Here is a 15,204-nt window from a genome sequence, read left to right on the forward strand (position 1 = left end):
AATCTACTTTGAGAATGAGTGTTGCAGGGTCAGCTGACCGGCCTTACGTTTGGTTTCTGACTTGTTTTGTGGCCCAGTCTCAACGTGACAGCTGAGAGGGACACGCAGAACATTCAGTCCTGAATTTACCAACATCTGTTTTGCCAAATCTTTCACCAGGCCATCTTGACGAATGTGCAATAATGTTGAATCTATTTCTTTTGCTGGAGTGAAAATACTTATTTTTATCAATTGTCTTTTTTATACTTTTATTTTAGGCATGTCTGCGTGTTTGAGCTGTATTATTCTGCTGACAGTGAAAGCAGGAAAATAAAATGATAGGAACAAACTGCTAAATTTGTGTATTCGTGTTTCAGATGCGTATATAAACTGCATTTTATTGGGGCTTTGGCATCATTTTTACTTTTCCTGACCACTCGCACACTCGTTATTATCGATCATGTCCACGAGGGGGCGGCATTTCACCCTTTCCCAGTAACCACCACAGTCAAGACATCTAAATGAGTTTAAATATTGACTATCTGCTGAACTACAGAATTTATTAATTCTTATTAATAAAAAAGAGACACTGGCGTTACTGTAGTTTCTGGTAAAAACAACCAAAAAGTCAAAATCATTAAATGTTCCCAAATAAATAATATGTTCGGCTAAAGCAAAGATATTTGTGCTGTTCTGGGACTAAACTAAACGACCCTGGCCTTAAATAATATTTTATAGCCTATGATGAGCTTCCAAGTCATATGAAGGCCATGAGATTTTAAAGGTTTTCCCAGTGTGTATAGGATCGCTTTAAATAGATAAAGAGCTCTTGATATTGTATTGTGCGTCCCACCGGCTGTAACCTATTTATTTCCCTTGAGCGTAATTAGAATGGCCCTCTCTTTATGTCCACTTTGTTCTTCCTTGTGTATTTATCAGGACTGTGGGATTGTTTAATTTGCTGCAAATGGCACTTTGCCATCTATTCATATCTGTCCTTTGATATACTGTGTAATATAATAAATCTCTTTCCTCTGCCACACTACATTATGGGTAATAAAGAATCGAGCCCTGAAAGTCATGGAAGGCTGCAGCTGTCTCAACAGTGGGGGTTTTCCGCTCTTTTGGTGTAAAAATAAAGCTGTCGTGACAGAAGAGCTACAGTGAATCATGGTGGTTATTGTGAAAAATGCCTGTAAACTGGAAGTCTTGTGATGATGTGAGCGCGCTGTGGCGCTTGGCTCCAGCCCACAGAGGAGTGGGAGCCTCCGCAGGCGCGCTCTGATTGGCTTGGCCGCGGCTAACTCCATTTTGGAATAACAGCTGTTTGAAGACGTAACCTTTTCTCGTTGTTTCGCGGCTGGTATCCCGCGGAAAGGGAAGGAGCGTCCACGCGTCCTCGGGCTCCCCGCCGCTGCCTCCACGGCCGCCTGTTCCGGCTCCAGCCCAGCTCGGCCTGCAGCGCCTCCTGTCCGCCTGCCAGCAAACTTAAGCGGAGGATCCATGGTGTTGAATCTCCATTGTAACAAGTGGATAACAGGAGGTGACCCCGCCAAGGTTAGTGACGCGCGTCTCCCACATCTGCGCCCTTTGTTGGGTCGGCTGCTCGAGAATAGGGAAACCGCGTCGCCGCGGAGGCGGTTTGCGTGGCTTTATTGAGACATTTCCTCACGCACAGCAGCGACGGCTCAGACAATACATCTCTGCGGGCTGAGGCGATGCGTGCTTCCTTCACGGAGCGCGCAGATTCCGCGTCTTTGTGCCTGCGCGTCCGTAAATGTTGGCTGCTATCGTCGCTGTTAATGACATTCAAGTGCTTCAGCTGTGCGCGTCGTGTACAATTTGAGGGACTGACACACACGCACGCACACGCGTTGTGGTAATGACGAGCACTCGGCATCCATTACGTCTCCTCATCTTTATTGTCCTCTCAACGCCAAAAACTTTCATGGTAATTTTGTTTGATCTCTCGACTGGATGATGTGAGAGCGGCTTCGTCTCTGGCTGAAGAGATGCTGTTGAGGCTGGCCGAGAGCTGCCTGGGACCCCCCACTCTGCATGAGTGTTGCTGGGCAGGGGCCAGCGTCACTGGGCACAAGCAGCAGTGAGGATAAACACTGGCCTTCAGCCCTGCATGTGCTGCTCTCCTTCACTGTCACATGGCTGGAGGATTGAAACCAAGAGTGTCCCCTGCTTCTCCTCATCCCGTGGCTACAGCGGTTCATGGCTGCGGCCCTGATTCTGTCCGTTCCCACTATTCCATGATGTTAGGTGGATAATGTAGAGCTCTACTGGAAACAGCAGTCACTCTGAGAGGAGGCCGCTTAGGTCAAGTCACTCTATAGTTTGGGTTTTGATTGTAGATCTTGGAAAGATGGAAATAAATCAAATTTTTAAAAAAAATCAATTGATTTGGTCACGAGTGTGACGTGCAGTGACATTCCTGGGGTCTGAATTGGTTTGATAGTTGCAACCTTTTCCTGTGTCAACATTTTAGACAAGATAGATATGAAAGCAACGCGGTCTCATCTGAGAGGAGACGGATTGTTTACGTTCATTACTTTAGTTAGGGTGAACCATTCCGCCGCGCCCTGACACGCAGCTGTGTTGCCATGTGTTTTGGAACAAAAACTATTCCGATTACACTGGATCAGCGCATCGTGTGAGAGCTGCAATCTGATGTGTCCAGATGAGCTTGTGCCTGGAAAAGCTCAGCAAAAACAGGAAGTGGCTTCGCTGATCTGAGTGTTTGACATCACTGACGACAGTGAGGATTCATTTGATAAGATAACCAATAATTACCTCTGGCAGATAGGTGCACATGCATTTGGAGTGTGTGTGTGTGAGTGGTGTGTGTGTGTGTGGGGGGGGGGTCTTTACTGGAAGGCAGTTTGTCAGTCTTTGATTTTTGATCTGTACACGTTTGGTCATAGTTAATAGTGGTTAAATGTAGTTAATAATAGATAGTAATGATAAATAATAGTAAATAAATGTGACAACCACTTAAAGCTCAGTCTGATTCCAATGAGACTGTTAATATTCTTACAAAACTGCTGAAAATCTGTTCAAAACAATACAGCTCCCAGTATTCAGTAGCACTGGTGCCAATATCCATCTGCCCTGAAGGATCTGTGGAGCTTTAGCATTAACGCTGCAGCGCCGGAGCCGACTCGCATGGCTTTCTTTGGAATCGCTCTCTCGTCTTAGCATCAGCCAACCAAACATGGTCTGGTATCCTCAAAATGGCCAAGTAGGGGAGGGAGAGCAGCAGGGAGCAGTTGGATCAGGCAGGGACGGTCTGGAGACGCTCTGTTGGCCATGGACACGACCGTCCTTCCTTCCTGCCTGTCAGAACTGTGGACGTCTGCAGATGAGCGGTCACATGACCATCAGGATAACATCTGCTCGTAGTTCTGCTTCTGATGCCGCTTACCCTCGGGGGCTCTGTGTGATATTTCTGACCTGTGACAGTGGTTAGTGTCACTCAGACAGGACTAGATCCCGAGTAATCGGGTCTCGGCAGTGCAGCTCTGATCATCTGCAGCTCTTTATGGTCAATACAACTTGAGGATAGTGAATGAATCTCTCCTCCTGCTGAGTCTATAAACTACGACCACCATTTCAGTTACTTTTTTCAGAGTTCTCTTTCCTCCCAGAGCTGGATGATATTTGTCAGTTCCTCTTCCAGAGCTCTGCTCCTCGGTAGCAGTTTAATGCAGTGGGTTCCGGAAGGGTTTGTTTTTTCCCCGCAAGGGCAGAAGGATCATGATCACGTGCTGTAGTTAAATATAGAAACTTAATCTCGGAATTGGTTCCAGTTTCTTCCAGATGAGAGATTATGTCTGGATCCCTTCACCTGTCCAGAGGCCTTTCTGTTTCAGAGACAGCAGGGATCCGGATGGTGGTGTTCCGATTGACCAGAACTGAGGTCTTTGGCCTTTTTGTGGAAGATTCAAGCTTCCTCGTAAGCAGAGTATATTGTGAGCCCCTTTATCATGTGCCAGACATTGAAGGCTTGTTGGTACCAGGCTGCATCTGCTCATTAGAACATGTTAAATATTCCCACCAGGCTTCAAGAATCACAGATGCACATTTGCTGTAAAACAAGCATGAGATCATCTCATTTTATGTGATTCATGACTGGTATCATCCATCTGCTGGTTGCTGCCTGTGATGGCATAAAGGTAAATCTAATGAAATGGGTCTACTAGTGCTATAAATAGCCGAGGCCGTGGGTAATGGTCGTGCGTGTAATTATAGCTGCTCTGGGATTAGAGGAGTGCAGCCTTTCCTTGGGACTGAACTGGGCCAACCAGTTTGAACTAGGCTAAGTATCAATGTGGAATTGGATCGATCGGAGTTTTCAAGCCTTTCGGTGTTCCCCAAAGACACATGTTCCATTTATCGTACATTTCTGTAAAAACTCAACTCATCATGAATGAACAGAACTGCCTCTTCTTTAAGATGATATCATTATTCCTGCCTTTTTATTATGACATGGTGGTAAATCTTAAGCATGGCGTCATCCTTAAATTGCCTTGCGGTCTTCTTTAGTGACACAGACTAGCATATATGCAGATGTATGTGCGTATAGTATTTATTGGAAGGACAGTTGTTATGCAGCATCCATAACTGTCACTCATTCTTCTTCACCGATATCGCAAAACTGGCAACACTGCGTAACAGCGCCGCCCACTGGTCTGGTGCGAAGCGTGCATCATCAGAAATGACAAATATCAATAAAGAAAAACAAGGGAACTAACAGGAAAACATCTTTTAGTGGGTTCTGTATGATTCCACGGGAAAGAAGGTGCTTGAACAAATAAATACACATTTCAGGCTAAACATTCTATGATAATAGTATCTGAGGACATTCAGCTATTTTTACAGTCTTATTAGTATACTTTTATTATCTTATGTCAACAGACTTAAACAAGGCTTCCCATCTTTCCTCTGAAATGGCTGCCTGTTACCTAGCGACAGTGGGCCATACTAGAATAAAACCCAACATTAACATTCCTTTTAAGAGGTTTTACTAAGAGGTACCTGAATTGATGTCTTTAACTGAACTATGCCCAATCTATGCCATATAAAATATATCATTAGCCCCCAAAGGATCATATTATAACCATTGATTGTAAATAATTGAAATGGGCGTCTGTGTAAATTCTCAGTCATCCAGGTCATTGTATCCAAGGTAGTTTTCTCTGTCAACTGGACTGGGAAGAAACCCAGTCCAGTTGACAGAGAAAACTACCTTGAATTGAAATGGGCCCATACATCAGCTGACTCACGAGAAATCAATTCACTAAGAGAATTTTTTATCACGTGGTATTAATCATGCAGACCTTTGCTGTTCTCTTTAAGCTTACGATGATTTGATGGGGTTCCTGAAGAAAAAAGATGAATAATTATTACAAAGCAAATCTGCTGTATGACTTTTAAAAGAGTAAGAGGAGTCACCACATTTGAGGACTAAAAAGGGAAACGCAAACAAAGGGAAGCGCGGGCCTGTGATGGACTGTTCTGTATCTGCTGCAACTCCAAAGTCTCAGCGTGCTTTAAAATGTCAGATTTCTTTAAATCCAACTCTCTGAGGACTGAAAAAGCAGGAGGCTCCTCAACAAAGGAGAAACGCTCCTGACTAAACCTGACGCTGAAGTCGGGGATCCCAGCTGTTGAACACAGGCTGTTTTGATGGATCTGCTGTGTGACCTGAAGGTTAACACAATCCCACCTGGATGATATTTATCAGGGGGACTCGCCTCTTTCTTCCAGCTGGACGTTTAAAGCTGCTGCTTTGGAGCCGACGCTTGTGTGAGTCGGTGCGTCGACTGTCTGGGGTGTTGGAGATGATCTGCTTCATGCCCACAATGTAGGAGCCTGTGAGCGTCATTACATCCAATCATTTGACGCCCACATCCTCCTCGGCTGGGGAAGTGGTGTGAGGACGATGCTGGCGAGGATTTTGCAGGTCACTTAGAGAGCAGAGGAACGCAGTCGGCATCAGCACAGGCACCTGAGACCCAGGCAGAAGTTCCAGGTCGAGTCAGCGACGCTGTCACAAAGATTTGGGTGGCGTTCTCTTCCATTAGCCGTATGTATTGTATGGAGTGTTATTGGTGTTCATGTATGGAAAATTGGGGGGTTTCTAATCTTAGAGGGGTCATGAGGGTCATGGGCTGCAGTTTAGCTGAGGAGGAGGAGGAGGAGGAAGAAGTCTGATTCTGATGCATGAAAAAGTGTAATAAAAACACTGGAGTCTGTGGGGAATCTTCCTCTCCGTATATAGAAAGCACAATAAACAGGACAGCATTCCTTCCCTGCTCCTCGTCCTCCCTCGTCTTCTGGCAGCGTTCTTTCTCCTCCAGCTCCTCCTTCATCCACTCTGCTCTGCCATGATCATCACTCAAGACTCATTTTGAGCTGCTTTCTTTACCGTGAAATTTAGAACAACACTGCGCTGCTCCTCCTCCACCTGCACCTCTTCCCCTCCACCTCCTCCTGCATCACTCCATCTTATCTGACTCTTGTCCTCACTCCTCCTCTCCTCTTCATCAACATAAGGGTGTCATTTAGCCTCCAGCATGTGCTTAGAGGGGAAAAAGAGGCCATAAACACGGAGGCCGGGCAAACACCTGCTTCCTGCTGAGCTCTGCTTGTTATTATGGACGGAAATAGAAGCATGAGACCATGTAGGAGAATTAGAATAGATGGACGGTGGGAGAAGGATCTGTTTACACCTCGCAAAGGTTGGATTTGATTTAGATGTAAATTCGAAATGGATCTTCATCAGTGACGCCTCCCAGGGTCCCGTTAGTGTGTGTCAGTACCCTGAAATGGGGAAGAAATGAAAGAAAAGCAAAAGCAGTTGGGATTTATTGATTGTTGTAATTATTTCCTTCCTACTTAATTACTGTTTCCCTTCATCTGCTTAATGGCATCAAATCACCTTTTCTCAGAACAGAAGCGTTTTAACAGATTACTTGGAATAATAATAATATTAAATAATAATGACTTTACATCTTTTGTTCTCATCCATCCAACCGGAGCAGAGAGAAATTTAATGTGCAGCTGAGAAGCTGCTCCTGGACTGGTCTTGAAGGTCCGAAACCCTCGAGTCCTGCTGGGGACTAGAACAGAACACACGACGGAGGCCAGTTTTAGACCCAGAGATCATTTTTGTGACCATGCTGGGCTGCAAAGGTCTCTGCTAAAAGAGGCAGAGCAGCCGAGGTAACCTGGTTCCTACGTGTGGTGACGAGACGCTCGCTCATTGTGGCTTATTGACAGTATCGAATGTTGATTTTTATATCACGGCAAATGCGTCCAGGACGTTTAATAACCCAGATTATAATCTAATGCCTTTTGCTGATCCTGTTTGAACTGTGAATTATTTTTTTTTTTTTTACACACACACACACACACACACACACACACACACACACACAGGCACAAATACACCACAGGGGGGGCTCCCTATAGCTCGAGAGGACGCCTGCTGTTGCTGTGTCTGATACTCTATTCCGGTCACATGTCGGCACCACCTGGAAGGGATCCCGTTAAAAATTGGATTATTTGCACATTTCACAGGAAGAGCCGTACAAATTGCACATTGTCGTACATGTAACGGGACCCTCAGTCAGCTCAAACACGGATGCCTGATCCTGCGATCCTGTTTCCGTATTTTGCGTGACAGTGTGGCGACGTCAGGTTGCACTCGTTCGCGTGTGTATCGACCAGCGCAGCTGTTGCTATGTGAGCTGCGCTAACAAAAGGAATTTGTTCTGTAGTGGGAATATCACCGGGCTCCTGGGTGTTTATTATCATCGGGCCTGACGGATGAACAGAAGTGAGTCAGTCCAGTGGTCACTGAGGGGAAGTCTGTTTAATTCCACAGACTTCAATAAACATGTTCTATTAATAATTTTCTGGACTGTCAACCTTCGTTTACTCAGTCAGTTGTATTTGCTGCAGTGCAGTTAAAGGTCACGTGATTGATGTGGTTTGTTTGGGCTCGGGGGGGCTAGGGTTAGGGTTAGGGTGCTGGGGGGATTACTCTGGATCCTGTGAAAGTCTCACAAAGCTGGGAGTTACCTGCAGACTGGAATAGGGGGACGAGCCCTCTCGGCTGCACGGAGGTGCTGGGGGTCTCCTCCCCCACTACTTCGAACAGAGAGGCTGATCTGAGAAATCGGGCTGCCGTTCCGGGTCAGCAAATCCTCAAATGTACTTGTAATCAGCCAGGATATAACATGCATGTGCATTGCTCTTCCTTCCTAATGTCCCTCCTGATGCAAAAGGTCACACTGACTCTCTGTTTCCTTTTTGGGTAAAAAAAAAAACCCCAAACCAAACATTTCTTACAGTAAATCTGTTAGCATGCTAATTCCAGCTGCAACGTTATGATTGTGGATATTTTACAGTGTAGCTTCAGTCCTTTTGCTTAAATGAAAAGTAATATAGCTCAGAAACCTACAAAATGAAGTCTATTTTTCTTTACTTCTGCAGTGGAAATCTGTGCAAAGTTACAGTCGAACTAAGACTAAACTGAACCCATGTAGTGAAGATTAGGTTTTGGGACACTTGTCTGCTCTACGTCTGGGTTTTATCTTTACCTCAAAGTCAAAAGTCTCATCAGAATATCAGAGAATCCACAGATGCAGAAAGTGATTGTTGGCAGCATCTCTGAGCAGCTTATTAACAGTCAGCAGCAAAAATCCTTTCCAGATCTTTTCTCTTTGTCTATTGATCCTCTCTGGAATTTATCTGAGATGGGCTTGAAGTTGTGAAGAGAGAAACCAAAGCACGACTGGGGGCTCGTCTGTGTGCCCTAATGTGTCCGAGCTGGATTGATTTTTGATTTGGCTGCACCCTTCTGAAGAAGGGGCCTGAGCTGGACCTCTTGTTTTATTCATTAGGTTGTTCAAGTCTTTTCCTGGCAGCTGATGCTAATAGCACCGGTCAGACGTCTTATCCGCGGCTCTTCAGATGATAACGCCTTCAGTCATGAGACCTCAGCATGCTCCTTTTGGATGGCAATTAAAGGAGGGGGGCGGGATCATCGTGGTATCCGCACTCACTCCTGGTAATGTCTGAAAAAGAAGACGGAGAGCTGGAACAAGAATTTACAGTAGGAGCTTGAAGCTTAAGTGCTGCTGGGTGACGGTCATGGTGTGTGTGTGTGTGTGTGTGTCTGTGCTCAGCAGGGAAAAGTTTTAACGTTGAAAGCACCTGATTACTGCAGAGAAAAAGCAGCATTATTTCCCTCACCAGGGGAAATTAGTTGTTGACACCCTTGGTCCCAGGAGAAGAGGAAGGATATGGGCAAATATACACACTAGAGCTGAATGTGGAGAGCTCATAGAGGAAGCCTGCAGAGGGGAAACAATGCTAAATCTCAGCAAGGAGAAACAGCTCCCTTTTGTTTGAAGTGGGCTCAGTGTCAAACAAGCTGCTGCTGACATCATGTGAACAGACGGAGCCCAGATCACGTTTGACAGAGGCTGAAAGGGCGAGTAGGCGAACGGGAGGGCAAAGAGCTGGAACGCTGGTTTCATGCCGGATCGCTGAAGGTTGCGGAGGATCGTGTGGGTAGTGGAGAACGCGTGGAGCGGCTGTGGTAGGACTGTCAGCTTCATGTTTTCCTGTGTTGGTTTGCTCAGATTTCATTAGTGATGCCAGATTTTGGTTAATAATCACAAAAAGGACATGAAGACCATTTTGGTCAACGATTCAAAGACAATTCTGTTTCCAGACAAACCAACTCAAATGTAAATCTAAAATGCCATCTTTTTTTAAGTGCTTCTGAAGACCAGTGGACCCGTTGGAGCTGGTCGTCAGGTTCACAGAAGCTTTCTACACCCTCCTCCATGTTTCTGATTTCCATCCATTAGCATTTTCTACCCGGCTTTCTCTAGGTTAGTGCTGATGATGTGAGCTTATTACATCCAAATCAGGTTTAAAAGGCTCCAGCTGGGCTCTAATGGCCCAGTGTAAGTGGTCGGGTTGACTGGCGTTGCCCACAGCCTCGGCCCTGCTCTCCATGCTGTCCAACCCTCTCCTGCTGGACACTCGAGGTCACGTGACAGTTGCAGCAGGTTCCTTCCAACCCTGCCAGAACTGCAACTGTTGCCGTGTCTGCAGCAAGGTTAGGGTTAGTGTTGTTGCAGCTCAACATCATCACTGCTTCAGTCTGCCCCAGCTGAGGCCAGGCTGAGGACATCACCACCAAAGTTGTCCTCCTTCCATGGAAACCTGTTAATGATCTGAGGGAAGAGGTTCCTCCTCAAGCACGGCCGACTAATTAAACAAACATGGTAATTAAACGACGGTCCCATAAGCCACCGAGCAGCTGGGCCAGTGACAAACAACGCCGCTCACCAACAGTCTCGTCATCAGATCAACCCACCGAGTGTCTTTTAAACCCGGCAACTCCACATGCAGGGTCGTCTTCACAAGCGTCTGTTTTTGAGGTTTGTCTTTGAACATCCTGGATTCACCCGTTCCTTCACACACACATTTCCTTCTTTGTTCCAGTTCACTGGGTTTTGTCCTACAGAACCGGGCGTCTCTGACCGGAGGACCGGGAGACGCAGGCATGTTGCAGCGCTTGTAGTTTTCCTGTAATGATTAAACTCATGAAAGGCTTTCAGGTCCGCCTGAGCTTGTGGAACACTCACTGGTGTAACCACGAGCCGTCACTCCTCCCCCCTGATATGGCTCATTAGCGACCACCTGCCCGTCAGCAGCGGCGCCGCCGTGTGCAGCCAGGATGCAGAATGTCTTGTGTGTTTCTGCGAAGCTTTGGGGGAAAGTCAGCCGCCCAGAAACCCGGTGACATTTGCCAACGTAGCGCTCTCCCCCCGGGGCCCTAAAGATTGCCCTTTCATTGCCAAATTCATTTTCCCTCCAGAAAAATGGTGGCTGCGTGTGACCTGAAAGCCAACGACCAGACGGCGCTTCCTTTTTGGCACGGAGAACGCAAACTGTCCATAACAGAAAGGAAACAATTGTGGGACCCTTTCAGTGATTTGAGAGGAATGTGAGGGATCGGAGTGGGAACGGTTGGGCCTTGGGTCCGCCGGGTCAGGCGGGTTTGGAGTTCTGTTGGATTCTGCTGGCGTCTTTGTTGTTTGGCAGATCCACAGTTGAGCTGCAGAGGTGGTTTTAAAGCTTCTGACTGTGAATCTGTCCTTGTTATCCAGCCCTGAGCTCTGTGTTTACCACCATTACTGCATTCTTTCCGTTTCCCAGTTCTGGCGCAGACGTATTCCCTCCTGAGGATTTGCCAGCTGTGTGGTGTTTTAATGGTTGGCGGTGTCCATGACCTAGTTATATATGGACTGAGAACAGGAAACAGAGGACAAATAAGTTGCTAATACACTTTTGTTTTTCCTCAGACGGTTGGAAGAAGGCAGGGAGAATATGACGTTAACAAGCAGGAATAACAGAGCTGTAGTTAATGAGCGTATGGAGGGAGAGGAGACAGCTGAAACTTCAGGGCACTTTAGTGCCTCAAACTTCTCCCAGTCATTTAAAAGCCCCTCTGGTTGGCTAGCGCTGCTGAGTCCCCGTGTTCCTCCGTTCAGGCCCTTCCTGGGTTTTTATCAAGACTGTGAAAAATAGGACACATTTGACTGATTAGATATTTGACAATAGACGCCCAAGAGCCGCAGAGAATTTCAACTGGGTTTTGTTTTCCTGATATAATTGTCGCAACCAATTAGCAGCGATGTCGGTGGGGCCCTTAATCGCTCCTCTGAAACAGTCCTGGGAATTCTGAACACCTTCATTCTGTGTGGCTGATATCTGGTCTGGTGCTGAAAGCTTCTGAAGAGCTGGTATTGGCTCAGTAATCCAGCGCGGCTCCGCTCTGCTCACGATGACTGTGAGGTCACCGGGCACGACCCCCCCGTCTCAGGGCTCTGACTCCTCTTCCTCCGTCCTCTGGCAGGTGTAATGAGAGCGCAGGTCATGGACAGATGATGGACGTAGAGGCGTCGTACTCAGACTTCATCAACTGTGATCGCACAGGTCGCAGGAACGCCGTGCCCGACATCACCAGGGAAGGAGGACAAGGGCCTGCCGGCACCAGCGAACTTGCCAAAGACATGGCGGAGATGGACCTAAAGGCTGCAGGTAAGCTCACCTGCAGAGGGATTCTAATGAGGCACGGCCCCTCTGGAACTCCAGCTGAAGCTTTTATCTTTGTGAATCGGGGTCTCTGCACTCATGTATTTACAATCACCGGGAGGTTTCCTCCCTTTCTGGGTGTTGGCCACATCTCCAGTCTCACCATTGTGAACTACTCGGTTGTTATTTCGGACTTCCGTCTCAGTCACAGACGAGTTTCCCATGACATGATAACCGCCGACGCTGATAAATCACGCAGCTCTACTGTGGCTCTGTGGGAAGCTTTTAACGGATCTCCCATCACGGCCAACAGGGTGCAGCTACAGGAACTTCTGGTTCTTTTCTCTGGAATCTCATTTTCCTGAGCACTGAAGGCAGATTTCTGGCCTGTTGCGAGGACCGTGTAAACCCACAGCTTTTATTCATTCTCAGAGTCAGAGATGCAGAATTCACGGGTCTGATTTAGAAGAATAGCTTTGGTAGGAATTCATTTCATTTGGTTTTGCTCATTAACACAATTGGATATTTGTGATCATTTGATGCAGATCCGAGTGTTAAAGCTTTGGCAGGCCGTCCAGCGGTCAGAGCACTCGACCGTTATGCTGCCAGGACTTCATTTGGACCTTCATTCTGCACAGAAACCACAGAAAGCAAATGGTTTTCCCATTGATTTTTTTAACGTTTTTCTGCAGAAGGGAACGCCGGGGCCGCCCCAGCGCCAGAGGCAGAGGGCTCCAGCAGCCACGATGCCCAGGGAAGTGGAGACCCGTCCTAAAGTCAACCATGGACTGAAGAGCGAGGGGGGAGTACAGACTATTGAGGGCAGAGACATGGAGGAGGGAGAAGAGTGCATTTTGGTGGTCCTCATGGAGGACGCCTTCGCTCACTGGCCTGTTTGGAGCTGCTGCAGCCCAGACGCTCGTCTTCTCCGGGGGATCAGACTGAAACAGGAGCTGCTCTTTCCTCTGTTGGTCATTTTATAATCCCGATCAGACAAGAAAAGACAGAACTCTGAAGACTTGAGGGAGCTGAAAGCATTTTACCGCCTGATACTGAACAGTGTGACCGGGGGGGCATGTTCACCACCATCCGTCTCTCGTTTACTTTCTCCGTCTGTGTTTGTTTGTGATCCTCAGTCAGTTTCAGGTTTTTTTTGTCCTATACAAGCTTAATTGCCATTAAACTGTTGTGTACAGACTTCATATTTATTGTTAATGTTCAGTGATATCTTTGTGATAGCAATTGTAATAAAATAGATATGAATTACTGTATCTGTTGTCTGCTATTATTTCTGGTTCGTCTGAGCAGGATCGGCACCAACCAGCCTGGATTAATCACATCTGAAGCCATAAATATTGCTGAATGCAGCTTTTGTGCTGCCTCCGGACACCAGCGCTTACATGTGTGGCCAACGTGGGCCCCAGTGTTCCCATTTATCTCTTTATGCCATAAGGAAACAGAGCATGACAGGGCACTTCATCTCTAAATCGTCTTTGGCCTCTTTAATAGCAATAACGACATCCGCTCTGGCGGATTTAAGTGAGGGTCAGTTTATATCATAGTTGGAATTCATACCTGAGTCCATACATCTTCTCTAAGGTATCATTTCAGGTATTCATTAACAGTCAGTTAAATCCAAAATGTAACCTTTTGTGCTGTTGGGCAACATTTTTAATTTTGGTTGTTCTTTATAAATCTTTAAATCTAATGGAGTGCAGATTATTGAAGATGAGACATGCAGAAGAGTTCAGCACAGCTTTTATTAGGATTTGTTTCTCATAATGCATCTGATAAAGATGGAAGTGCTTTAGTTGGTCTAAAATATTCTAAATAAATACATGATAAGATTGTGGGATCATAATTCTGAAATACTGTAAACTCACGTTGGTGGCAGTATTGCGCCATCTAGCGTTTAAATGTTGAAGTACTTTTGGTATTTAGCTGTTTCACCTGATGCAGATGATGTGTAGAGTTAAAAAAGGTCCCTCGCTTCGCCGGTAAACATGAAAACCCACAGTGATTAAAGACCACGTGTTACTCTGCAGGTGTGCTCACCAAAAGATGCAACACGAGGAACCAAAGGATGGCCCGCGCCCGCGTACTGGAAGTTCCCTGATTCTGAAGCCGCCACATGATGACAAGTCGGATTCTTATCAACACTGTGACACCTTCAGGAATTTGACTGTAAACTAAAAGCACAGAGATGGAAAAACTGGCGAAACCTCACAGTTGACAAACGGGTACGTGGAGGAAGGAGCACATGCGAGAGTCCGTGTGTCCGTTAGCTGCAGGACGCAGACGCGCTGTCGTGTTGGGGCGTTTGTGATGGTCACAGTGGTTTTTCCCTGGGTTGTTACGCTGCTCCGGTGGACCCGTCAGCTCTAGAAGGGAGTGCTCTTCAACATCCCATAGGCCTTATAAAGGCTGATGAGGAGCTCTTGCTTCTCCTTCTCTGGCAGAAAACAGGATTCTGCGGCATTGATGTTCTACAAGAAACAAAAAAAGATGTTCAGGTGCCGTTTGGGAACTAGACTTTAATTTTTTCCCTCGTTAGCACAAGCTGGCTTCTTTAATCCGATGATCCCACAGTTTGATTGGATCCTGGCTGGAGTTTTAGCAGACCTGAAATGGTGACGCTTCTTCTCATGTTCTGGAAACTCGGGAAGCAAATTCTCTGTTTTTCCTCCACCACACGAAAATCAAGCGTTTGGATTTCAGGAGAAATACGTTTTGGGTTTTTTCTTTTCAAAACGGACATCTCAGAACCGGACGAACAGAGTTCATGAGGAGCTGAGCTCCTTGTATAAACACGAGATAACATGAGCAAACCTGATGTTTGGAAAACATGGGAACATTTGCAGAGGAGCCGTTTAAAGGGACCAAACCCATTCTTCTGATTGGACCTGCGGCTCGCTGCCTGATATCTGCCTTGCTTATTCATGCCTTTAATTAAGCAGCATTGGGATGCACGGAGCTTCTCCACCAGCAAGCACATTTTAGCAGCTTTGCCCTGTGAAAGACGGATCGAGTCGGTGTCTCACCAGCCGTTTGAACTCCTGCTCGGTGAAGCCCATGTACTTGGACGCGACG

At 46.6% G+C, this 15,204-nt stretch overlaps 1 protein-coding gene and 1 long non-coding RNA gene across 3 annotated transcripts; one reads left to right on the forward strand and one right to left on the reverse strand.

Annotated features, from left to right (window-relative positions):
* The first annotated feature begins 1,327 nt into the window (after nt 1–1,327).
* LOC115248231 (cAMP-dependent protein kinase inhibitor gamma-like) lies at nt 1,328–13,008 on the forward strand. 2 transcript variants are annotated; one of them, XM_029831832.1, is made up of 3 exons: nt 1,328–1,536; nt 11,936–12,120; nt 12,807–13,008. In XM_029831832.1, exons 2-3 carry the CDS (start codon nt 11,964–11,966, stop codon nt 12,887–12,889), a joined length of 240 nt encoding a protein of 79 aa, XP_029687692.1. In that variant the 5' UTR covers nt 1,328–1,536; nt 11,936–11,963; the 3' UTR covers nt 12,890–13,008. The 2 variants fall into 2 exon arrangements, with proteins under 2 accessions (XP_029687692.1, XP_029687691.1); XM_029831831.1 differs by lacking the exon at nt 1,328–1,536 and adding an exon at nt 10,180–10,454.
* An 846-nt stretch (nt 13,009–13,854) lies between these two features.
* LOC115248232 (uncharacterized) lies at nt 13,855–15,204 on the reverse strand. The gene is made up of 2 exons (XR_003887180.1): nt 15,156–15,204; nt 13,855–14,600 (listed from the first exon to the last, which is right to left on the reverse strand). It is a non-coding gene; the product is annotated as an uncharacterized lncRNA (long non-coding RNA).

Source organism: Takifugu rubripes, unplaced genomic scaffold (genome assembly GCF_901000725.2).
Source record: "Takifugu rubripes unplaced genomic scaffold, fTakRub1.2, whole genome shotgun sequence".
In the NCBI taxonomy this organism is placed as follows: Eukaryota; Metazoa; Chordata; class Actinopteri; order Tetraodontiformes; family Tetraodontidae; genus Takifugu; species Takifugu rubripes.